This window comes from Sceloporus undulatus, chromosome 5 (genome assembly GCF_019175285.1).
Source record: "Sceloporus undulatus isolate JIND9_A2432 ecotype Alabama chromosome 5, SceUnd_v1.1, whole genome shotgun sequence".
Taxonomy (NCBI): domain Eukaryota; kingdom Metazoa; phylum Chordata; class Lepidosauria; order Squamata; family Phrynosomatidae; genus Sceloporus; species Sceloporus undulatus.
Window position 1 is genome coordinate 31,830,465 of NC_056526.1, and position 26,073 is coordinate 31,856,537.

Below are 26,073 nucleotides of genomic sequence, written 5' to 3' on the forward strand. Positions count from 1 at the left end.
ATGGTGAGGGGATCAGGTCCAGCATTCTTCTCTCCCTCTGAGGCCTGGACCAAGGCAGATGGACTGGAGGGAGGGCTCTGCTTCTTCATGTATGTAACATTTCCAATTTCCTGTACCTGAAGATGGGTCATTTTGTTTCAGTAAGGATTGAAATAAAAGGAAGCACTCTAGACATGAAAGGAAACACCGGCACATCCTTAACAGGGCTTAGGTTATATGGTCATTCTCCTTGGCCTTTTGCAACAGGTCAAGTATCATAAAAGGGTGAGAGCAAATAGCTGCTACAAAAGAGAGTAAAGCCAGGTTATAGGTCGTGTGTGTGCATGGTGGGGGGGGGGGAATCTTGTTCATCTCTCCACATGTCAATATTCTCTTCTCAATGAAAATATAGCCACTCTCAATGACAATGGGAAAACTTTACAGTGCTTCGATTGAGAGCTGCCATCCTGCAAACCTCTTTCACTTCTAAGGTTACCAGGCCCTGTCCTGAGTCACTAGTTTCCATGAGTCAGCTCTGGGTGAGAGGCAAAAGTTCCAGCTATCCAGTTTTCACTGGGTCAGCTCTGAATGTACAAATCCTCAACCAAGAGGATTTGATACATGATAGACAGCCACATGTCTATTCTTTCTTTCTTTCTTTCTTTCTTTCTTTCTTTCTTTCTTTCTTAATATACTTTACTTAAAAACTAGGTTCTGTACTTTTTTAGCTGGACTTGCAACTTGCTGCTCTTTACAAACTTTAATTTATTTTGATTTGATTTCAGTCTTGATTTTTTGCAATTTGTATGCTATTTTTCTTTTACTATTACAATAAATGTTCCTTATCCGGGCCTCCTTTCCACTTACAGATAAATCAGTGTGCAATCTGAATCGATGGATCGATTCGACATCAGATCATGGTTTACACTATACTTTCCCCAATCACATTTTCTGTCATTTTCTGGCATCAAAATTATCCACTTGTGGTTCTCATTCATGAATGAATCAATTCAAAATGTTTCAGTTCCAGCTGGCCAAAGGGGAAATTTGAATCAATTCTGATCTGTTTGTGGTTTACACTTGCGCGGAATCAATTTATCGAAAAAGAAGCGGGGAAAAGCGTCAAAAAGATGCAGGTTAAATGAGTCTGGAGCATGGCCCCCCTCTCGGAATTGCTTCAGTGATTCAGATTATGTTGGAACCAGGATCGTTTGAACTGGTTCAAATAAATTTGCAATCCAATTTAAAAGGCAGTGGGAATGAGGCCCCAGTTTTCTTATGTAAGTGAGAAGAAATAATCCTCTCGTATTTCCTTGGTTTTGAGATGGCCTCTTTTGATAGGATTTGTGTTTTGCTCTCCAGATAGGAAAATACTGAATGCTCTGTGGGTGTTTAGATTTCTGTTTGAATAAGCTATGACCAATTGTAATTGTGACTTAATGCATAATACTTATTGCATAATCCTGGCATGGCAACCCTGGAAGATGATGTGTAGTCAGAACTCAGTCATATAGATGATCTTAAAAGTAACTTTTCAGAGCTCTGATATATCTCCTCATTATCACATTGACAGGATCTTAATACAATGCTTTTGAATGGCATTGGTTCACACAACAAACAGCAAGTCTTCAGGTTGAAATCTGCAATTAATATATTGCAACTGGCCTTCAGGAATACTGCAAAAATTACAGATATTCACATCTGGTATTCTGGTTAATTGCATGAACCTGCCTTCAGACCAGAACATTGGGCAATGGATTTGTATGGTGGTCTATGCCATTCCTGGTAATTTTTAAATAACAACTATCAGCTGCTGTTTGGTTTGCACACTATGGAACTCCCTCCCTAGGGAGGCCAGGATGGCTCCATCCCTGATGTCCTTCCAGTGGCAGGTAAAGACATTTTTTATGCCCCCAGGCTTTCGCATGACATGGATGCTGTTTTGCTTTTGTTTTAATGAGTTTTAAACTTTAAATTTTAATAATCTAAAGCTTTTAATTGTTTGAATGGTTTAATTAATTGAATGGTTTTTAAACTTGTATTTCGCCTGTTTTATACTGTTTTAACTTGGACTGTTTAAAGTTAAAAAAAGGCCCTTTTCCAATAGGAGCTTGATTTACAGGTCACTTCCTATTGGAAGAAAAGTCTATTCTTGGTCCAAAAACATCCCAAAAATTACTATAAACATGGAGAAATTGCCTCCAAAAATGTCTACCAAAGCTTTGGGAAGAACAACAAAATGATTGTGTAGTTAGCCCTCCAAGGTCCCCTGGGGAGCCAATGCAGACCCCTAACTTTGACAGTTTTCCCCCTTATTACAGACAAGACTGTGCTAGATGAGCCAGTGTTCTGAATCAATACAGGTTAAGGATCCCTTATATGGAAATCCAAAATCCATGTAATCCAAAAACCAAATATGTCCACATGGATGGATAGGATAATGATATCTTTGCTTTCTGATAGTTCAGTGTGCCCAAACTTTTCATGCACAAAATTATTTTAAAAATCTTATATGTAAAATTACCATCAGACTATGTGTATAAGGTGTGTATGAAACATAAATGAATTTCATGTTTAGACTGTGGATAGATCTCTAACATATCCACAATCTGAAAAATATAAAATCCAAAACTTTTTTTGGTCCCAAGCATTTTGGATAGGGGATACTCAATCTGTATATGACAAAATCCTAAATTGTTATGCATAGGCATGTACAAGACTGAACTGTCAACCTGCAATTCTGCACACACCTACCTGTGAATGAGGCCTACTAAACACAATAGGAATTAACACTGAGTAAACATGCCAAGGGATTATATTCATTAGATTACAATACAACACTGTCTGACTGTAATATATTGATGTTCCACCATCCTTTCTTTCCCTGAGCAGCTACTTCTCCAGTCCTTGGAAAAAAACAAATGTCTTTCATCTTATCAGGTGCATTTTATTGCCACCTGGTTACACAGTAATTTCAGCCTGAGCTTTACAAAGAATCATATGATTGCATATGAGCTCAACAATTGTCAGGTTAATTGGACAAACAAAGAACGGTCTGTCAGTATGATTGCAGAAGAAAGACAGCAAAAATGGGCAGGCAAACAAGCCAAGAAAAAGGGAACGACGAAAGTAGCGTTTAAAGGTGAGGGAAAAGCTTAGGAGAGTTTAATTTAATTTTATGTTTTGCTAAAGGTGATTTGGTTTGGTTTGGCTTTTTCAGTACATCCATATTTAAGTTAAAAGGAACACCAGTTGAAAGAAGAAACGATTGACCTTCAGAGTCCTTGCTGGTGGAACGAAGTTGAAATGGGGGGGAATCTAACCTTTGGGATAGTTCTTAACCAGATTAAGGAAATGACTCGCAAACAAACAGAGACCTAATTCTAGATTTTCATTTAATTTTTTGTATTTCTGTTGCCATTTGCTCAAAAGCTGTTTGCAAGGCAAACACATGAGATCTTTTACAGGGCTCTGAAATTTACAGACATTTTAAGAAAAACTGCAAGGAACTGCAGAAAAAGATAGTCATGACGGAGCTAAGAAATTTCTTTCTTTCTACCCAAGAATTCCCAATACTTTCTAGACAAACATGAAAAATATTATTTGAGTGGGTTGTTTGCTCAATCCTTTCATTCCTATTGGTCCAACACAACTTTCTGGGACTTAGAGGCAATTCGAATCAAAACCTAAGAAAGAAAAGTAATAATGTGGATGTTCACATATATTGTCAAGTAACTGTTTAATTAAACTTTTTAGTAAGATCTTGCAACTGCTGAAAAGAATACTCTTCCTCTTGGAGCTACGGAGACACTGGATGTATGGAAATTCTTAAAAATTTTAAACGCCAGGTATGACATTGTTCTGGGATGGGTGTGGTCACAAGGCTATTTTTATTTGGGTAGTCATATAGTTGTTTATGAGTCAACATCATTCTAAATCTTGTAGTAATATCTCATGCAAAGTGAAAGTGAACTTTATTCTTCCTTCCTTTTCATGAAGGCATCTGTAAGAAAACTAGCAATTCCTTGACTTTTCCTGCATAAACTGAATGGCAGAAAGAGTGTGACACAGACAGAGTATGTTTTGCTCACTGTGACTTGATGCTGAGTTTGCTGTCCTCATGATGGAATAAAGATGAACAGCTCAAAGGAATGTAGCAAGCAGGAGAAGCCAGTATTGTCTTTCTCTATTGAAGAGATCTTAAAAAAACCATCCACTGAGGTTTGCCTACACAACACAATGACCTGCAGTAACCAAGCTGAAGCTGCTGAAATCCTGAGATTAGAACCAGTGATGGGAATGTGTAAGGGTAAGTAAGCACTGTTTTCTACTTTATGAAACTTTTATGAGCTTCTGTCCTTAGATTCTAGGTTTTGATATTTTAAAAGGCTCATGTTGTCATATTTTACATGCTTAAAACAGATATCTGATGGATATTTCAACATAATTCTCGATATCTGAGCAATCAACTTTATTTTATTCATAATATATAACATATCCTACACATGCCAGTATAGAGGTAAATCTCACTGAGTTCAGTTTCACAATTGCAGCAAAAAAGAATTCACTTTTGTCACAGGTAAAATTCAGGTTCTTCTCTAAGCAATGAATGCCAGCACTTTGGTGATGATACTACTTTTTTTTTAATGGAAAGAAATGTACCATTAACAAAAGCCCAATGCACAAAAATAGGTACACTTTTTATAATACAGAAGTGCTTATAGTATAGTATAGTTTATAAGTAACATCATTTCTATTATTATTATTATTATTATTATTATTATTATTATTATTATTATTATTACCACCTCATCTTTTCCTCAAAACTGGGAATGAAGGCACCTAACTGGAATTAAAACAAACACAGATAAAAGTACAAAGACATAAATAACATCTCAGAAAAACTTCTTAAAATGCAGTTAGACTATCCATAGAATTAAAACCATTTAAAATAAATCCATAAAAGACAAACAATATAACAGAAAAACAGCTCACTATTTAAAGTCCTTGGAGCCCATCCCTAAAATCCTGTTAGAATAAAATAGTTTTCAGTTGTTATTGGAAGTGCAGCAAGGAGACAGCCATCCTAGCCTTCATGGGAATGAAGTTTCAAACCCTGAGAGGAAGCCCTGCCTCATGTTCCCACCAGATATGCTTGTGAAAGTTGTGGAACTGAAGGAAGGGCCCTGAAGGTTTTAGCTTATATAGGAAGAGATTATTGATCCATATATATATAATAGGACATGAAAGAGAAATCAAGGTTTGAAAAAATTAATGTTTTGAATTAAAGTTCCAAGAATCCTTCAACTGGCATGACCAATGATCATGCTGGCTGAGGGATTCTGACAGTTGTAGTTCAAGCAAATTATTCTTCCAAGCTCTGGTAGAAATAATTGCCTTTGAAACACATGCCTTCCTGGAAATCTTCAAATTCTCCATCCTGACAGACAAGAATTATTCTCCCTGTTGCATGAGACCAGTTTTCACTTCAATAGGTCTTTGTGCAGAAAAGCACACCATTTTGCTACATAGAAAATCTGTTTCTTTCCCTGGAAAGAATATTTTCTGTACAAAATATTTCCTGCCCATGCAACACTGTTCCTGCTCTTGAGCAGCTCCTTTTACATTCAGACTGAAATCCAGAATGGTTTTGTTATGCCAGTGATATGGAAACCAACAGCTGCCATAGTTGCTCAGGAAACATCTTTAAATATTTTAAAAATTCAAAATCTATGTCTTTTGTCCTAGGCTCCAGTTCATTCACACATCCAAGATTCCATTAAATAAGTATACAGACCCTGATAATATGAGGTCTGTCCATCCTGATCTTGCAGCAAATATCAGCAAAGGGTTTTAGGAGTCTCCTTCTTCAGAGATTTTTAAGCAGAGACTAGATGGCCATCTGTCAGAAGTGCTTCAGTTATATATTTCTGCATGACACGGGGGTTGGACTGGATGGCCCTGGTTGTCTCTTCCAATTCTATGATCCTAGAATTCTAGCATTCTAGGAAACAGGTATAGATCACTGAAAGTATTTGTGCTAGGTCTTTGATATGGCTGGGAAAGACCCCTGTCTCAAACTCTGAAGAGCCCCTTCTAGTCAATGTTAGCAGCTAAATATTGAATACACAGGCTCTGTCTGTTATGTTAGCAGCTGTAAGATTTGTCCTAACTATAAAAAAAAAAGCCATAAATCTCTCCTTTTATAAAGAAATCAAACATGAGATCAGGAAATTCCATCAGATAAGTAAAAGCCTGAGCTGTTGACAAATAGTGTGAGAGCTCCTCAGGCCACAAGATGAAGGTCTTCTGCATCTGTCATGTGCAAAAAGAACACTATTACTGTTTCGCTTGGCATCAGGCACATTTTAAATGGGAATAATATTTTGAACTAAAGTCCATCATTAAAACATAATCCCAATCAATATTTCCAGACTTTCACTTATAAAATATTTAAAGCAACAATATTTTTTTTTAAAAAAATGTTCTGGCATCTGTATTTTGTTAACATTATTTTTTTTCCCAGCTTCTGAAATTCTGAAGCAAACTGGGAAGGTGACAGGGAGTTGTAAGACAGACCATAGAAACTAACACACTCTGAATCTTTTAAATAACAGTTTGTTCAAATCCTCATTCTTCTCTGTCCTTTTGCTTTGTTCATGGTTTGTTTTGTGGCTACAATTGTATGCCATTTTTCTGCCCAAACACTCAAGATGGTTTGAAATAATGAAAAGGCTGTTCTCATGAGTGAGTGTGCTGGGCTGCTACACTAACAACCAAGATGAAGAGGATGCTGAGCTGACCCAATGACTGGAGGCTCATTTCAAGTTATTTTTTTGAAATTAAACTCTGTATGCTTGGGATTGTTGTTTTTAACATACATTTGAGGCTGAATTAAGATGTGGGGCTAGAGGGAAACTGCTCCCTAGAGGCAATTGAGGAATTTTACACATACATATACATATGTACATGGGTGTGCGTGTGTGAAAAATTCCCTCTACAGGGCTGTAAAAATGAATTTGAAGTGTTATGGGCTACACTGCTCTCACCTTTGCTTGAGCATATGTTAAATTGTCAGCCAGTGTCGTGTAATGGTTTGAATATTGAATGACAGCACTGGGAGACCAGGGTTTGAATCCTTCTTTAGCCATGGAAATCCAATGGGTGACCTTGGGCCAGTCACACCTTCTCAGTCCCAGAGGAAGGCAAGGGGCACCCCATCCCTGAAGAAAATCTGCAAAGAAAACCTCCTGAAAACCCCTAAGCCTTGCTTATGGGCACAATAAGTTGGAAAGGACTTGAATGCATAGAACCAATGTCAGTGTGGTGCTTTTATTTAAAATAAGATTCAGCAGAACATAGTTGACTTGGAGGCAACAGTGCTAAGTACGATACCAGCCACAAATACTGTAAAAACAAGACATAGCAACTAAATCTCTACTTTGAACAAAATGTTTCCAGAAGCATTTGCAACCATTCTATCTACATTTCCCCCCGGCGTCTTGCTGCAGATGCTGAAGCCAAGGCAATTTAAAACTAACCTCAAAGCCATTTCTCAACCGATTAGGAACATTTCTCTCAGCCTGTGCCAGGCAAAAATGTCACCATTTCTGGAAGTCAAATGCTACATTTACCAAAGAAAATGTCACCCTGGATCCAAAGCCCTTTTTCCATCCACCTCTTTGCTTGCTTCTAACGTTTTGCGTTTCTCCTGGCCAACTTTTCCTTTTGCCTTGAAGAAAAGACAATATTTTCTCTGCAAAAGACAGAAGAAGAATCCTAAGCTACCAAAATGCCAGTACATTTGGAGAATGACAAACTGACTTTACTGGCATTTTGATTTGCATTTATTGTTTTGTCCCTAACTGAAAGCAGCCTCAGGAACTGTATTTGAAACTGAATACTAAATATCATTAATAAATAAAGTATCTTTTTAAATTTTTACAGGGTTGTATACCACTGTGAGGGGAAGATAGTTGGTACAATTTAAGTCCCTATTCTGCAAAAATAGTATAATCATCCCAATTAACCATACTTTCTAAATCTCCTGGACCTCAGGAAGATATATCATAATAGTAAAAATTTGTTTGAGTTTCTGCACTTAAAGGCACAGAACTGCTCTTCTAGAAGGTAATGCTGGGTCACTTGTATTTGACCCAGCCAATACCACTAATGGACATGGAGGCTGGGGTGGTGGGGTATGGAGTCCCACGCATCCTAAGGGGATCAAGTTGGGGAAGACTCTTCTCAGCGGCATTTGATACAGTAGATCACGATATCCTTCTGGAACGCCTGAGAGAGTGAGGAATTGGAGGCACTGCTTTGCAGTGGTTCCACTCCTTCCTCTCGGGCAGGTTCCAGAGGGTGATGCTCGGGGACAGTCGCTCTTCAAAAACAGAGCTTAATTGTGGTGTCCCTCAAGGCACCATCCTGTCCCCGATGCTATTTAACATCTATATGAAGCCTCTGGGATAAATCATCCGTGAATATGGGCCCAGGATACCTTGAGGACCGCCTCTCCCCATACATTCCACCCTGCACCCTCAGAACATCTGGGCAGCAACTACCAGGGGCTAGATTAGCCTCCACAACAAGGAGGTCATATTCCATCAGTGCCCCGACCCTCTGGAACACGCTGCCCATGGAGCTCCGCTCGGCCACCTCCCTGGCCCAGTTCAGGAAGGAGTTGAAACCCTTCCTTTTTCGTTTTACCTCCCCCGACCAAACCCCCCGCTTCCCCCCCCCCCCCCCCCCCCCGACAGTAGGGGTAGCTGGCTGATGGGGTTTTTAACATTGGTTTTTAACAGTTTTATTGTATTGTATTGATGTTTATGGTAATTTTTTGCTTTATACTGTTGATGTATTGTATTGTTTTACTTGCTGTTCACCGCCCTGATCATAGGAAGGGCGGTATACAAATAAATTTTTATTATTATTATTATTATTATTATTATTATTATTATTATTATTATTAATATGCTGATGACACCCAAATATATTTCTCCATGTCCTGGTCATCAGTGACAACAACAGATGGCATCTTTCCCCTCAACCAGTGTCTTCAGGCAGTAATGGATTGGATGAGGGAAAACAAGCTCAAGTTGAATCCAGACAAAACGGAGGTAGTTATGGTAGGGGCCCCCAAACCAGGGATTGGGCTGCAACCTCCAGTCCTAGAGGAACTCATGCTCCCCTCAAAGGACTGTGTTCACAGTCTGGGGGTACTTCTTGACCCGTCGCTTCAGATGAGGAATCAGGTGAATGCAATGGTCAAGAGCGCCTGCTATCAGCTTCGGCTGATACACCAGCTGCACCCTTTCCTGGAACAGGGTGATCTCGAAACTGTAATACATGCACTGGTAACCTCAAGACTTGATTTTTGCAATGCGCTCTACATGGGGCTACCATTGTGCCTAGTCCGGAAACTCCAGTTGGTACAGAATATGGCAGCCAGGTTGGTCACAGGAACAGCAAGGAGTGACCGTATAACACCAATATTGAAGTCACTCCACTGGCTGCCTATCAGTTTCTGGGCACAGTACAAGGTGTTGGTTATCACCTTTAAAGCCCTACATGGCTTGGGCCTAACCTATCTAAGGGATTGCCTGCTTCCATATAATCCGCCCCGTACACTCAGGTCCTCTGGGAGGTATTACAGCCCTTAAAGACCAGGTTGATGGTGACCTCCCAGAGGACATTCTCTGCAGCTGCTCCCAACTTATGGAATGGCCTACCGGACGAGATCCGTCAAATTACCAATCTAGAGAGCTTTAAAAAGGCCATTAAGACGGATCTCTTCCGGCAAGCCTTCCCAGAATAAAATGCTTGGCCACAAATAAGACTTCCCATCCAGTGAACTCTGCCCATGATGATTTTTATTTAGCTTAGTCGGTTTTAATATGTAGTGTAGTTGTTTTTTTTTTAATTTTTTTAATTTTATTAAGTTTGATCAAAAACAAATAAACAAACACATATCTACATATAATAATTCTAACTTCAAAGAAAAAGAAACAACAACAACAACAACAACAAAAATCCTACAACATTCATCCCTCCACCCTTCCCATCACCATTCCAACATTCATTCTAAAAAGACTTCCTTCCTCTTTATACATTATAACATTCTACCAGTATCTCTTATATACACCTTATATTTTTCCTATATTATCTACCTTCCTTTACTAAATATAATTATCTTCTCCACTACGTATATCATCCTTATTCACCTAATATTATTCTTAAATCAGATATATTACACTTATAAATTAGATGTCATAATCTTCAAATTGTTTCCTCATGTATTCCAATACCAAATCCCATTCCTTTTTAATTTTTCCTGTAATATTCTTTATAGATTTATCTCTTATTATTTGTGTTAATTTATCCATTTCTATTATTTCTGTTAGTTTCAATAGCCATTCCTCTTTTTTTGGTATATCTTTATTTTTCCATTTTTGTGCCAACAACATTCTAGCTATTGTTACCATATAAAATAATTGTTTCCCGTATTTCAAATTTATTTCCTTATCAAATATTCCCAATAAAAATATTTCAGGTTTCATTTCTAATTTGATATGTAATATTTCAATAATTAGCTCTCTGATTTGCTTCCAAATTTTTTTAACTTCTTTGCAGCTCCAACAATGTAAGAATGATCCTGTTATTTCTTCACATTTCCAACATTTGTTGTTTTTATTTTTATAAATTTTTGCTAATCTTTCCGGTGTCAGATACCAACGGTAAAACATTTTATACCAATTTTCTTTTAAGTTTTGAGATGCTGTACATTTCAACCCCTTTTTCCAAATATATTCCCATTTTTCCAGTGGAATGTTATAGCCAAAGTCTCTAGCCCATTTTATCATTGTTTCTTTAACTATTTCATCTTCCGTGTTTAATTGTAATAATCTTTTATAAGTTTTCCCAATCAATTTCTCCTGTTCATTGATTAGTAGTGTTTCCAAATCCGTTTTATTTTCCTCTTCTCCAAAATCTTTTAAATCTTTCTTCATTCTCTCGTAAATTCTCCTATATGCATACCAACCAGCATCAAATCCAATTTGTTCCAATTCTTCCCGGGTTTTTATTACAAATTTACCTGATTCAATTTTTAACAAATCTCTATAAGTAAACCACTTTTCCCTTCTGATCATTTCCTTCCTATAAATAGCCTCATGTGGCGATAACCATAATGGTAATGAATGAATAATATTTCTTTTATATTTATTCCAAATCCTCATTATATTCCTTCTTACACAATGATTATTAATAAGTTGGTTACTTTTTTCCTTATCATAAGCTAAATAAGCATGGAATCCAAAACTTAATCCCTCACCTTCTAATTCAAGCATTCTTTTTTCTTCCAATTTCATCCAATCCTTTATCCACATTAGACTACTAGCATCATAATATAATTGTAAATTTGGTAAGGACATACCTCCTCTCTCCTGGGCATCCTGTAACAATTTTAATCTAATCCTAGGTCTTTTATTTTGCCAAATAAAGCGTGATATGTCTCTTTCCCAAATTTTTATTGGTTTATTTGAATTAATAATAGGGATCATTTGAAATAAAAAAAGAATTTTCGGCAATATCGCCATTTTTATCGTCGCTATTCTTCCTAATAATGATAAATGAAATTTAATATGTAGTTTTTAATCTTACATTGTTTAATCTTGTTTTAAGGGGGGCATTGTGTATATATGGATGTATTTTAACCTGTTGTACACCGCTTTGATTGCCTGGCAAAAAGCGGGATAAAAATTAAAAAATTATTTATTATTTATAATTCCATAGGCAACACTTGCATCTGGGAGTCCAAGTAGACCACAAATTGAACATAAATCAACAGTGAGATGTAGCAGCTAACAAGGCCAATGCGATTTTAGACTGCATCAATAGAAGTATAGTGTCTAGATCAAGGGAAGTAATAGTGCCACTGTATTCTTCTCTGGTCAGGCCCCACCTGGAATATTGTGTCCAGTTCTGGGCACCACAATTTAAAAAGGATGTTGAGAAACTAGAGTGTGTCCAAAGGAGGGTGACTTAAAAGGTGAAGGGTCTGGAAGCCATGCCCTATGAGGAACGACTTAGGAAGCTGGGGATGTTAGCCTGGAAAAGAGAAGGTTAAGAGGTGATATGATAGCCCTGTTTAAAGGGATGTCATATTGAGGAGGGAGCTAACTTGTTTTCTGATGCTCCAGAAACTAGGACCCAGAGCAATGGATGCAAGCTACAGGAAAAGAGATTCCACCTCAACATTAGGAGGATCTTCCCAACAGTAAGGGCTGTTCGTCAGTGGAACACACTCCTTCCTTAGAAGTCTTTAAACAGAGTCTGGATGGCCATCTGTCAGGGATGCTTTGATTTAGATTTCCTGCATGGCAGGGGGTTGGACTGGATGGCCCTTGCGGTCTCTTCCAACTCTGTGATTCTATGATACTATGCAGGACTGCTGTTTCAATTCTAATCTGGGGGGGGGGGGTCTCAGATTAGAGCAACAGACCAATGGCCCTTTCACATTACATAATTATAGGCCTATGATTCCACTTTAACTGTCATGGCAGCAACCTATGGAATTCTGGGGTTTGTAATTTGATAATGCACTAGAGTTCACTAGCTGAGCTTTGTAAATATCCTTTCCTAAACTGAAAATCACAGAATTCCATGATTGGAACCATGGCAGTTAAAACAGAATCAAAGCATATGTCTGTTGTTCTGTCTTGGAGGCTAGCCAGAGGTGAAGTATCTAACAAAATCCATCAGAAATAAGACAGTAGCAGCCCCAGCAATATATAGATGCTTACCAGTTACAGTTCTCAAAGTTCAGACAGTCTAAGTCCAAGGGACTATCTGGTAGCATGGTCAACTTACAGTGCATGGTCCAAGGTTCTTTGGAAACACAATCCAGGAATCAAGAGACCCTAATGTTGCTACCTCCCAAATGGTCAGTTGTCAGCAATGACACATGAGAGAGTTACTGGGTTATTTAGGGTCTGTCAGCCTCTCTCAGCTGTTGCCAGCTTCACGAGCATTTCCTATATAAATACTCTGAGCATTGCAAACCCTTCCTGTCTCATCTATGTTCTACTGTGGTAGGTATTGTTTTGTTCATATCTGTATGTTGTGGCTGACTGCTTTTCACAGGCATTGGCATGTCCCCCTGTCCTTCAGTTTCCTTGTCTCTACCCTACTCAGAATTAGTCATGTCCCTCTATCCTTCTTCTTCACTGTCTGTGTCAGATCCTGAAACTGGGACCTGGGAACAAGACATAACCTCTATAACTGTCTGAGGGCACAGAATTAGCCAAGGATACTGACTGGGAGAGGCCAGAAAATGGAATCCAAAGACTGGATCTCTCCCTCTAAAATCCAAGCTTCACTGAAGAAGATAGGGATAAGGATCATGTGGCCCTCCAGACATTGCTGGGCTGCAATTCTAATTAGTCTTAACTAGCAGCAACCTATTGGGAAAGAATGCAGGGTGCTGAAGCCTAAGAACACCTAGAGAGCTGCATGAGCTATACCCCAGTCTAAAATCTAGGAAGGAGGATTCCACTTGGCCCCATGGATCTAGCCGATAACTGAGCACCGGATTGCTCAGTTAATGAGTAAACCCACAAAAATAAAGGGCAAATTATTTTCCCCACCACCAGTGACCGCTATCAAATTCACACACACACACCATCATTCAGGGAAGCAAAGACAGAGTGGGAAGCACCTTTGGATCTCTACAATGTACCCATATAATCCTAACAATGAGCCACCAGGGCAGAACAAGGGTTGTGCAGAAGCATACTTGGCAGAACAAATACGGTAGCTCTAGATGCCTATCATGTTTGTTTCTCTTCTCTTACATTTCCCAAGACTTAAGACACACAGATTTCATTTTATAAGGCTGTCAGGTAATGTTACTGCCAAGACTGTAGAGCTCCTGATAATAGACCCAAGGTTATAGGATTGTTTTATAAATAAATAACATTAGTCCACCATTTCCTTTCCAACATCTTTTGTGGTTTTATTGGCCTTTTCTAAATTGATCCAAGAACATGGCATTACAGCCTAAGGGTTTCATCCCCTGCCCTCATTATTCTTAGACTAAGAATCAGGACCATACCTTTTATCTATTGTTTTTATCAAGAGTTTGATCTTATATCAGTAGAATGCAGAGGCCAGGTAATGACAAAATTGCAGGAAACGTAACTGAAACAGAAGTGTTAAAAGACAACCATTCTTGATTGATGTGTAGAGCTTTGTGGGGACAAGTAATAACAGATAGTAACAGGCAATTTGAAAGTCGAGAAACCTATAAGAAATATAGCTACATAAAGAACACTCTGCTGGATTGTACTAAAGCTGTGACTAATTTAGTGTTCTGTTCTCCTACTAGCCACTAAATGTGTACATGAGGACTACAAGGAGAGACATAAGTGCAATAATATTCTCCCATTTCCATTCCCCAGCAACTGATATTCAAAGGTATATGCCCTCTGATACTAGGTCAGTATATAGCCATCACGATCAGCAGCCTTTGGTAGCCTTATCCTCCATCAATTTACACAAACCGCCTTTAAAGTTTTCCAAGTTGCTGGCTATCAAAATGTCTTGTAGCAGTAAATTCTATCTTGTGGTAGTGAATTCTATACAGAAACAAGTATCTTCCATAGTTAGAACCAGTGTGGTGAACTGGTTTAAATGTTGGACTATGATTCTGGAGACGAGGGTTCAAATCCCTGCTCAGCCATGGAAGTCCACTGGGTGACCTTGGATAAGTCACACTATCTCAGCCTCGGAGAAGGCAAGAGAAAGCCCCTTGGAAAAAAATGTTGCCAAGAAAAGCCTGTGATAGTCACCTTAGGGTCACTATAGGTCAGAAATGACTTCAAGGAAAACAGCACCACAGTTTTCTATTGTTCAAAAATGTAAGCATCATAAAATGCAAGAACCATTTTGCTGGATCAGTTAGACAGTATACCTAGTTCAGTGTTTTGTACTCCCAGTTATAAACAGATGCCTCTGGAAAGCCCAGAAGTGAGAGAGGAATCTAGAAGACTTGGGAAGGAAGTGGACTGTGCCTGATAACCACACTCATTTGCCACCAGCATCTCCACCAGCCACATTTTTAGTAACACTGGCCACATATTTGACAGTACTCTGAAATATGCATTACATCATTTCTTGCAAATATGATTTCCCAACAGAACATGGTTCAATTTCTTTTGGCCTCCAAAGATGTTTTCTTCCACCAAGCACGGGCAGCTCAGCAAGGACCTTCTTAACACATGTAAGCAATTAGTAATCTTTTTGTGATAAGAAGGGGATCAGGAGGAAAAAGAATATATCTACAATCTTTGTTGTGGCCCTCTTTGCAGATTATATTTCAAAGCTTCTCCATCCTTCTGCCTGAGGTCTTCTGCTTGTCCTTCTTTCCAGCTGTCATCTCCATTAATTAAGCAATCACGATTGGCATCTGGATGGAGGGAGCTTTTCTCTGAAACGTTTGGTCTAAGAGAACCTTTAAACATCCCAATGTCCTGCTGCTCCATTTCTGCAATGCCTTAACAGATAGCAGCAGGATGCTAAATGCTGTGCTTTAGTAGCAGAAGGCTCTACCCTGAGCAATTTGTATGTACCCAATTAGAACCATTCTCTCCCACTATGCTAGTCCCTTTTAATAAAGGGTGAGAAGCTCCTCTAATAAAAATTAGCCATGGCACCATACTCCCACCTCACAGTCTCTCTACAAGCTCTTTTAAATTGGTAAGCAGTCTCTTTAGCTTGGATAAGGAACCCCAGAGAAGACACATCTCCTTATGTATACAAGCAGATTTGGTTTGCTTCATTGAAGTGTGACATGCCAACCTATCTCTCTGTGTGTATTTAATGGACAGAGAAGGCCTACACATTCATAGGAGGGCCAACAATTTAAAAAGTCTCAACATATCACTTAAGTCTGATACACAGCCAGAGGGAAAGAGGGCCCTTCCAGAAATCTCAATTTGTAATAGCTAAACTGTCTAATCTAGAGCTGCAATCACCCTCAAAACACATACTTAGAAAGAGAATAATCCCCATCACAGTCACTGATAGTCCATGAAGGATAATAGGATCAGTATAGTTTGGCATTGAGAGAAGATATAATCACCATGCACTGAAATAACAATGGTAGCTCAAAAGCTCTATCAGAAGCAATCCCTTACGTCCTCTGTTTTTCATCCAAGGAACAACATCTGCATCCACACACTTCCAGCTCATTGCTCTTTTCTTTCCTTTCTCCCCATTAGCTCCAGTCACAGGGAAATACTCTGAACTTGGGCACAACAGGGGAACAATCCCCTCCCCCCTCACCATTCCCTTCTCCTTTTGTGTCGTGTCTTTTTAGATTGTAAGCCTGAGGGCAGGGAACCATCTATTATCCCCTCTGTTGTAAGCCGCCCGGATTCCCAGTGATTGGGCGGCATATAAATAAATTCTATTATTATTATTATTATTATTATTATTATTATTATTATTATTATGATGTCAGTTTATAGCTGGGAGATTCATATCTTGCTTAGTAATATCCAGGTTTCCCATCCTAATGGTGGCAAGATACTACTGTAGGAGGCAGAATTTCAATGGCATTCAGACCATCTCATTAATGGATCCCCTCCTTCTTCTTAGGCAGAATATCATTTTCCCACTTCTGAAGCTCATTCTGAGTAGAATATGGAAATAACTACTTACAAGCAAGAGTTAGTTGCTCATGATATGAGCAGGAGTGTGGCACCTCACTCCAAAGTGGAAAGGTATAGGCCTCAGACCACAAGCTATGATTGGTTACAAGTAATTTGTCACAAATAAAAAGTAAATAATTACTAATAATTAATTTCTTTTGTCAATTTTTGTTGTTAATGTTGTCAAGTTGAATTATGGTGATCTTATCAATGAGATACCTCCAAGTCACCTTGCCATTAATATCTCCACTCAGGTCCAGCAAACTTTGGGCTATAGATTCCTTGACTGAGTCTCTCCATCTTGAATGTGGTCTTCTGCTTTTGCTACTGCCTTCCAGCTTACCAAGCATTATTGTCTTTTCTAGTGAGTTATGTCTTCTCATGATATGTCCAAAGTATGATATTTGCAGTGTAGTCATCTTGTTTTTTGGTGAAAGGTCAGTCCTGATTTGCTCAAGGATCCATTTATTTGTCTTTTTGGTTGTCCAGAGTGTCCGTAGAAGTCTTCTCCAACACCACATCTCAGATGAGTTGATTCTCTGCCCGTCAGCCTTCTTCACTGTCCAGCTTTCACAACTGTACACAGAAACTGAAAATAAAGTAGCATGGACAATCCTAACATTGACATTCAATTATATATCTTTATACCTGAGAATCTTGTCTAGGAAATAGCAGTAATCCTTAAAATCCCAATACAGGAGCCCTAGTTTTACAAGGTGTGAGCTTCTGCCGGTGAAGCATGGAAGGAAAACCAGATGAGCTGGTCTTGAGCAGAGATACTTTAACTTTCAAAGCTAAATTTATAGTCACAGGGGGTATAACCTCACTACATGAAGTGAAGGAGGAATATTTAGTGGTTCAAGCTGGCTTGCACTGTGCCTCATGTTGTTGCCTTGTGTTCTGTGCCTGTGGAGCCAACAGTGAGGTGGATAAGAGAAGACTGTGTTTTGTTCCACATGCCAGTGGCTTGTACAATTCAGATTTTTAAGGAACTAATAATAACTATTTAGTTAGGCTTGAAAAATGGGAAAATAAATAGCTACTTTAAAATTGCAACTATTATAGCAACTAATTGCTTGGTTTGGCTTGGAACTACAGTCAACCATTCCCATCTGTTGAGATTCTGTTCTCTCCCCTCCCCACAGAGATAGCAAAATAGATGGTCATATTGAATATTATTCAATGTGGTAACATGCATACAGATGCATCAGCATATTTGTATGCACAAGTAGTAGCCCATGCACACAGATGTGCTGACATATCTGTGTGCATGTCACCATATTGAATAATGTGGGGCATGCTGATCCACAGGTGATCAAATCCAAGGATTGCCAGCCCACTAATACAAAGGGTCCACTGTATAACACTAACTTTAAAAAAAAAAGCTCTCCTCTTGAGCATCTTTGAATTGCTCCCATAGGATATTTTGAAGGATATATTTTTCTGGGATTAGTTTTCCTGCTGTTTTTGCTCCTTAGAGGACCTTTGGGGATGACCAAAGACCAGAGGCAAATGAACCATTTTGGGCAGGAGGTAATGCTCTAGCATGTCCCTCCCCCCTCATATTCTTTAACAATGTAGAGATGGCCTTCAAAGCAACCCTATTGAAACAATGTGATGAAATTGCTTTTTGTTAAATGAAAACTGTGGAACTTTTGCAAGAGGTCTGAGGATCACATGATCAAAAAGGAACTGCACTTAGATCACAGTGGTCCAAAACACACTGCAGAAATAATCCAGTTTGAGACCGTTTTAATGCCCTGGCTCAGTGTTAGGGAAACCTGTGAATTGTAGTTTATTGTGACACCAAAGCTCACAAAACTACAGTTCCCAGAATTCCCTAGCAATAATCCACAGCAGATAAAGCAATCTCAAACTGTGTGTTTTGGACCTTAGATTTAGATCACTTGATTATATTCTGATTGTCTTCCCTGCAGGCTTTGGGTGGTTGTGGTTTTGTTTTTGTTTCTAATAGATTATGAGCATCTCAAATTTTTGCATATAGAAATGTAAAGAAAAAAATGCAGTCTTATTTCCTAAGGGACCTAGAAGCTAAATTTGTAAATCCAGCATCACACATAACATTTTCTAGCCTTTTATTTTGCTCCCACAATCTTTATTAGACTGTAATTTTGAATACTGTTGTTTGCTATGGGACCTCTTAAACTGAGGTCCCAAAGGCATGTACAAATATTCAGAGCTGCAGTCAAAGAAAAATTTCACCTTGCGGGAGTAAGCACTAACACAAAATTGCCACTTTTTTCCTCCTGCCCCCCATGCCCCCCATCCCTCCCCCTTTCTCAGTTCTTCAGAAACATAAACAGAATTACTGATTAAGTTAATCAAAAATGCATCATCTCGCTTTCCTACTGGCGAGTTCTTGATTAGCTCCCTGTAAGTATATCAGCAGTAATTTCATTTTTGGAGCTGAAATCAAAGCCTGTCCACATAGTCTCTGTTGGCCCACAGCTGACCGCAGGTTATTTTATTCTTTTAATCTGATGAGTTCCAGTTTGAAATAAATTAAAAAAAAACCTTCTGTTCTCTGCAGGCATCCCAAACTGCACACGTTGCTGCTGTCTCCATCCAACCTCTGCAAATCAGAAATCTGTTTGCCAGACCAAATACTGTAGTAAGAAGCAGAAAGATTAAGGCTCCATAACACCAACAATGTTGTTTGCAGTCCTCAGGGAGACATCCCAAAACATGCATGGCAAGCTTTTCATTCTCAGGGGCCAAGTTGTTCTTCAAGCAATTAATATGAGGGCCAGAATGTGCTAACCCACACATGGTCAGATTCTGTAATAAAGCTGACATCAACTTAGGTGTACAGGTTTCACAAGAAGAGAGCAAACAATCTTCAGGAGTATATGGATATCTCCTGCTTTCCTTTATTAAATTCAGAACAGCTAATAAACCCCTTGACTAGCTTGCAGATTGAATCTCATATTTATTTACTTGATTTATATTCTGCCTTTCCCCCAACATATGGTGCAGCTCACAACATAAACTACAACAAAATACAGGTTAAAAACAATAAATATTTGCCAAATAAGAGTGGACTAGGGTTCAGAGGTTTTCCCTCTACTCCACCTCCCAGGTGCCATCTCCACTGTAGGGTACTTCAGTGGTTTCATTAGTCATTGATTGCAAGAAAGGGTAGGATGAAGCACCATCTAGCATCTAATACCAATGCAGTGCCATCTCTTGGTCATGATCAATATATTCAGGAAGTCACTTCCACTACTTTCCTGCTGGAACTGAGCAGAAATCCCTGTAAGTCAGAGATCTGGGTTTCCCTTTTGATGTTCAAGGCAACTGCGTATGGGAAGATTTGCTACATTGGTAGAAATTAAAATTGAGAGCAGGCTCTTTCCTCTTATGCTGGAAGCTCTTGGGGCTCCATATTTGGAGCATGCCAATGGCAGCAGTATTAGGACCACCCTATTCATTGTTGTGTATTAGAAATTTACCCTTCACTGGGGATGTAAATCTTTGCTTATTTTCTCCTTGCAAGTGAAATGGTACATAATGGTGTTTTTACACAAAAATCTACCAATTTATATACACACAAAAATCCACATCTGTTTCTGAAAAGTTTTGTACAACAGCCAAGTGTTTCTGGAAATTGTGGTGTCTTAGTGTAAAATTGATGGATTTTACACAGGTAACACCCTTTTGCAAAATAAACAGTTTGTAGAAAACATATTCATTTTGTGCAAAAAAAAAAGGGTTTTTTTTTGTAGAAATTGTGATGGCACATGTCCAACTTAATGTCATCATGATAGGCTCACCTTAGGGTTGCCAAATGTCAGAAGAAACTTGAAGGCACACAACAACAACAACAAATTCACTAACAGGATGTACCAGCACTCACAAATCTCTGAACTCTGGTGTATGTAGATACATGGCAGCAGCACATAAATATGTGGATCCCTGGTGTTAGAATCAGCAGCTCCTGCTGATATCATCTTTCACACTCTTAGATTAAGGAGCCTCTTGATTTTATATATGATGTCATGATTCGTATCCATAAGGGAACCACCTGACATAGGCAGACATAGGCAGAGAGATAGACAGCCAGGTAGGTAGAGAAAAAAATATGTTCAGTAGGACCTCATATTTCAGAACTTCTCCTTTTAACATACATTCAAGGACATTTTGTTCATTTCTGATCACAACACTCCATAGTGTCAGCAGGGCTTTATGTGAGTGGCATTTGTCCTTGAGGCTACTGCCAGAGATACGTCTAATGAATTGTACTTTAATATGCTAGCTAAAGGTCTGAGGGTTCAAGATGGAACTTTCATTCATTCAATCAGTCAATCTGGTTTGTTCTCAGAGATGCTTGTGATGACAATATAGATCACAAATGATGTCCGTTCTACTGTCCAGCTACTGTGAAAGTATGGTAGAAAGATTGCCTTCACTGAATATTTATTGAGCACTGGACTAGAGCACATTCTCTACTAAGAGAGGTTTTAACAATTGGGGCTGTTTTAGTTTAATAACAAGAAGATGACTGACAGAAAACATAATAGATATATATACTAATTGTAGGCAATGTGGACAAAGCCAATAAAGAGATGTCTCCCCTCTTATCCCCACTTCCTAATGTTGGAACTGGGAATAATTTTTTTAAAAATTGCATGTTATTATGTGGAATTCGTAAGCACAAGATATGGTGATTGCCAATAGCTTAGGTGAGTTTATAAGTTTAGAAGCTACTGGGTAAGATGGTTTTATGCAAGCTTCAGGTCCCAGAGGCCATCAGAAATATATGCAAACCTCATTCCTACAACCAACTACCAATCAATCACCATATACCAATGAAGTAATTTTTCAGATGAATGATGAATTCATTGTGTTCTTATTGACATACAAAGTAGACTTTTAGACTACCACTCCCAGCAACCAGCATGATCACTTGCTAAACTCTGGGCAAACTCTTTAAGAAATGCATCTTTCTCCTGTTTGCACAGATGAGAAAAAGGGGAAGCGTAGGATCAGGACAACATTTACAGCAGAGCAACTCCAGGAACTAGAGCGAATCTTCCAAGCAACACACTATCCAGATGTCAATGTTCGCAATCAGTTGGCAGCAAAAATCAATCTTCCAGAAGCCAGGGTCCAGGTAAGTTTTGTTTCTTTCTAATGTAGGATTGGCCCACCAGAACATTAGTTGTTGTGTTATTGCTGCTCATAGGCTATCAAAGAAAACAGACAAATTACAATTGGCCCTCTTTTTCCATGAATTCTTTATCCATGGATTCAACCATCCATGGCTTGAAAATATTCAAAAGAATATATAAATTCCAAAAAGCAAACCTTGATTTGCTCTTTTATATAAGGGACACCGTTTTTATTATGCTATTGTATTAATGGGACTTGAATATTGGTGGATTTTTGTATCCACCGGGGGTCCTGGAACCAAACCCCAGTAGATGCCAAGGTCCCACTGAACTGCATGCATTATAATTCAGTGTGGTATATTTCTTTTTGCTCTCCCTGGAGAATACTTATGGGTCTAAGTATATGAAAGATTCTGATAACAGAATTGAAGGAAAGGTTTTGTTGATTCTGATGCAATTATACACAACAGTTACATCCTAGCAATCTCTTTTTGTTATTATCTTAGTTGTATCAAAAAGTACATTTACTCTGACAAAAATTGACTTTCCAATAAATAATTGCCAATGTCATGAATTTGCAACTCAGCTCTTTTGTTTTGTTTTGTTTTGTTTTGTTTTGTTTTGTTTTGTTTTGGTGGAGTGAGTTTTCATTTAGTTGTAAAACTGTATACTTGATAAAACTAATCCTTTTGGAGGGAGTGCACCAAACAACTCCACTTCTTAAGAAGAGATGGGCATGCTCAAACTGGCTGCCATCAAACTGAGTCAGAGAACTGGCAAATGGGCAGAACAGTCTTCATTTTCCCAGAGGCAGTTCTTCGAAGCAACCCCATAAAAACAACAGAAAAACGTATTTCTGTGGCAAGTGAACCATAAATTCTTAAATGCACCTCAGATTTTTTTTTTTTTAAGAAATAACCTCTTAGCCCTGCTTCAGTGGTTAAATCAAATAATGACCTTTTTCAGAGGCTGGGTAAGTTGCTATTTTGAACTGCAGTGCCCAAAACCCTCCAGCCAACATGGCTATTGGCTGGAGTTTTGTAATCCAAAAAAGTATTATTCTCCTCCCCCAAGTTGAGACCATTTCAGAGATGACATTTTTCTTGCACATGCATATATTAGTTTGTTTATCCAGGTTAAATGCCCCTTATCTAGAATTCAGAAATCTGAAATACTCCCAAAATTGTCCACGTGGGTGGTTGAGCTAGGAGCACCTTTGCTTTCTGTTGGTACAGTGTATACAAACTTTGTTTGATGCACACAATTGTTCAAAATATAAATTACTTTCAGGCTATGTGTGTGAGTTGCATATGAAACATAAATGAGTTTCATGTTTAGATTTGGGTCCATCTCCAAGATATTTCATTATGTATATGCAAATATTCAAAAATCCAAAAAAATCTTCAATCCCAAACCCTTCTCTGAGCCTTGGTTGCACAGTGGTTAAATGCTGGTACTGTAACCACAAAGTTGTGAGTTCAATCCCAGGGACTCCAAGGCTGACTCAGCCATCCATCCTTTCATAAATTGGTAAAATGAGTACACAGCTTGCTGGAAGCAATTAGTTTACAGATTGTAAACCACTTAAAGAGTGCTGAGTTCACTGATAAACGGTATAGAAATGTACATGCTATTGCTATTGCCTTTCTCATACTAAACATTTCAGATAAGGGCAATTCAGCCTGTAAATCCAGCTGAGTTCAGTTTTACAATTGCAGCCTGAAAGTATTCACTTTTGTCAGAGACTCGACCTGTGTTCATCATTTTTCCTCATACCTTCCTGTCTGGCAATCCCCATAATTTTAATCCAGTTTGGGGTTTGTTTTGTTTTTGAAATACCAGAAGCAGTTTTTACTTTTAAATTTTAATTTAATTCATATTCTACCCTTTTCCCTATGTGAAACCCAAGGCAGCTAGCAACAGGGTTAAAACAAGATAGAGCTAAAAAAATAACAACCTGGTGATAAAGAGGATAAAATCATTTTAAAATGTAGCAATAAAGAAACAATTTGCTTTTGTATTTTGTGCTTTGGATTTCACTTAATATTGTTTAATTATGTATTTTTAAAATGAAATTAGCATGATCATTCCCCTGTACCCTCCCTTTCTTTCTTTCTTTCTTTCTTTTTCTTTTTTTCCCCCTGCAATAGATCTGGTTCCAGAATCAGAGGGCAAAGTGGAGGAAACATGAACGGTTTGGCAATTTTGGTGGTCTGCAGCATCTAACTGAGGTTGATTATATTCCTGCTCCAAAGGCAGATATAACAGTATGTATAACAGTGGATATAGGTCATGAATATACCTATACAATTGTGGCACTGTGATTCCACTTCAGCTGCCCTGGCTGTATCCTATGAAGACTTCAGCACTAGAGTTCTCTGGCCAAGAATTTTAAATGCCCCCTTCCTACACTGAGAGACAGCATGGTGGTTTGAGTGTTGGACAATGACTCTTGAGACCAGAGTTTAATTCCCAGCTCAGCCATGAAATCCACTGGGTGACTTTGGGCAAGTCACATGCTCTCAGCCTCAGGAAAAGACAATGGCAAACCTTCTCTGAACATATCTTGCCAAGAAAACCCCACCATAAGGGTCACCATAAGTCAGAAATGACGTGAAGGCACACAGCAACAACAGACCTTGCAAATCCCCAGTTTCTATAGTCTGCAGCCATGCTAGATAAAATGGAATCATAGTGCTATAACTATATAGTGTGAAAGGTCCTCTGGTTAAGAAGAGATGTTTTGTATAAGCCACACTAATAAAGAACCAGTAACTTTTACAAAGAGGTGTCCTGTAGAGTCAATTTTTAAAAATCCAGGATTATTTTTTTTTAGTGATCTGTCTACTCTAGACTATGCATATATATGCATAAAAATAGAGAATGCATCTACACTGTAGAAATAATGCAGTTTGACCCCACTTTCACTGCTATGGCTCCATCCTACAGAATCCTGGGATTTCTAGTTTAGTGAGGCACGAACAATCTTAGGCAGAGAAGTCTGAAAAGCCTGTACAACTACAAATCCCAGGATTCCAACACTTGAAGTGGTATCTAACTGCATTGTTTCTACAGTGTAGATTAACCCCTGGTTTAGCGTCAGGTGAAATATCTTACTGTGTTTGGGGTTTTGTTTGTTTTTTAAAGCAAAGCTTAAAGACAAACTTGACTGTCTTTGTTGCATTCTGGAGGGCACTAGTTACAAATAAGTAATTTGTCAGATTGGCTTTTTTGGACATGGTACTGAGAAAGCATGGGATATAAATATTTTAATAAATAGATATGTTTAAAAAATGAGAAATCAAATAGTTACTTTTACATTGTGATTGAAATGATAACTAACTACTCTTTGGATTTGGAACCTATAACAATGACTAAGTACTTTTTGAAAGTATCTTTTCAGTTTCTCATCCTTGACTCCAACATGCATTCTGGCCAATTATACTAAGAATATTGTAAGCTTGACCCCATTTGGTCTGATCCTGAGTAGGGGTTCCCAGCAGGCTTTAGTAATGCACACGCTCTTCATTCTTTCTTCTACCATCCTCCATTCTTGGGATATATTTCTCTTTTTTCTCAAAATTCTGCATGGTTCAGTATCAAATGTATACCACTTGAAACCAGAGAAAATACCAGCCAGAATCTGAAAATGTGGTTGGAAATCTTTTTCATTCCAGTCCTCACTTTGGTTTAAAGCTAGTTTTACATTTTCTGCACAATCAGAAACTGAAAGAGCTATTTGGATGGCAAAGACATTTTCTGTCCCCGTCTCCAGATATTTTGCGATCATTGGAACAAAGGGAATTATTTTGTGCCTTACTGATTGCCTGTCACTATATTTTAAGGACTCCATTTAGTAGTAGTCTCTGAAACTTTGTTGCTTTTTTATTGCTGAAGGGTTGAGGAAATTGACAAGGCAAGTCCTGAGTTAGTTAAAACTTAAATGCAACAAAAGATCTGAATTCACATTGATTCCTTCTGTTTCTTTCTCTCTCACCTTATGGCAGGGCCCTTGTCTAATGTCCAGCAATCTTTCTGGCATGGATCTCCAAACATGGCACTACTCACCTATGCAAAGGTATTCCACATCTGCCTGGTTACCTAACATGTGGCCCTGTGGCCCTCTGACCATGGATCCTGTGGTGATCTCCAAACATTATCAGCACCTTGACTATCTCCCTCCATACAGTCTATCAGCTCAGCCACTGAAGCCAGCCTGGAGATATATCAATGCCAATTTTACCTAG

General features: G+C 38.5%; 1 protein-coding gene across 1 annotated transcript; it reads left to right on the plus strand.

The window, feature by feature from the left end:
* The first annotated feature begins 3,042 nt into the window (after positions 1-3,042).
* ISX (intestine specific homeobox) lies at positions 3,043-26,073 on the plus strand. Its single transcript, XM_042467918.1, has 5 exons — positions 3,043-3,121; positions 4,088-4,288; positions 21,677-21,828; positions 23,977-24,093; positions 25,834-26,073. The coding sequence occupies exons 1-5, from the start codon at positions 3,043-3,045 to the stop codon at positions 26,071-26,073; spliced, it is 789 nt and encodes a 262-aa protein (XP_042323852.1).

What these genes read in the sequence shown, in the direction of transcription:
- ISX (XM_042467918.1), top strand. Translation starts at nt 3,043, where the DNA reads ATGATTGCAGAAGAAAGACAGCAAAAATGGGCAGGCAAACAAGCCAAG. An exon ending in GACGAAAGTAGCGTTTAAAG is followed by an intron (nt 3,122 to 4,087) that starts GTGAGGGAAAAG and finishes CTTGATGCTGAG; the next exon opens with TTTGCTGTCCTCATGATGGA. An exon ending in CTCCAAAGGCAGATATAACA is followed by an intron (nt 24,094 to 25,833) that starts GTATGTATAACA and finishes ACCTTATGGCAG; the next exon opens with GGCCCTTGTCTAATGTCCAG.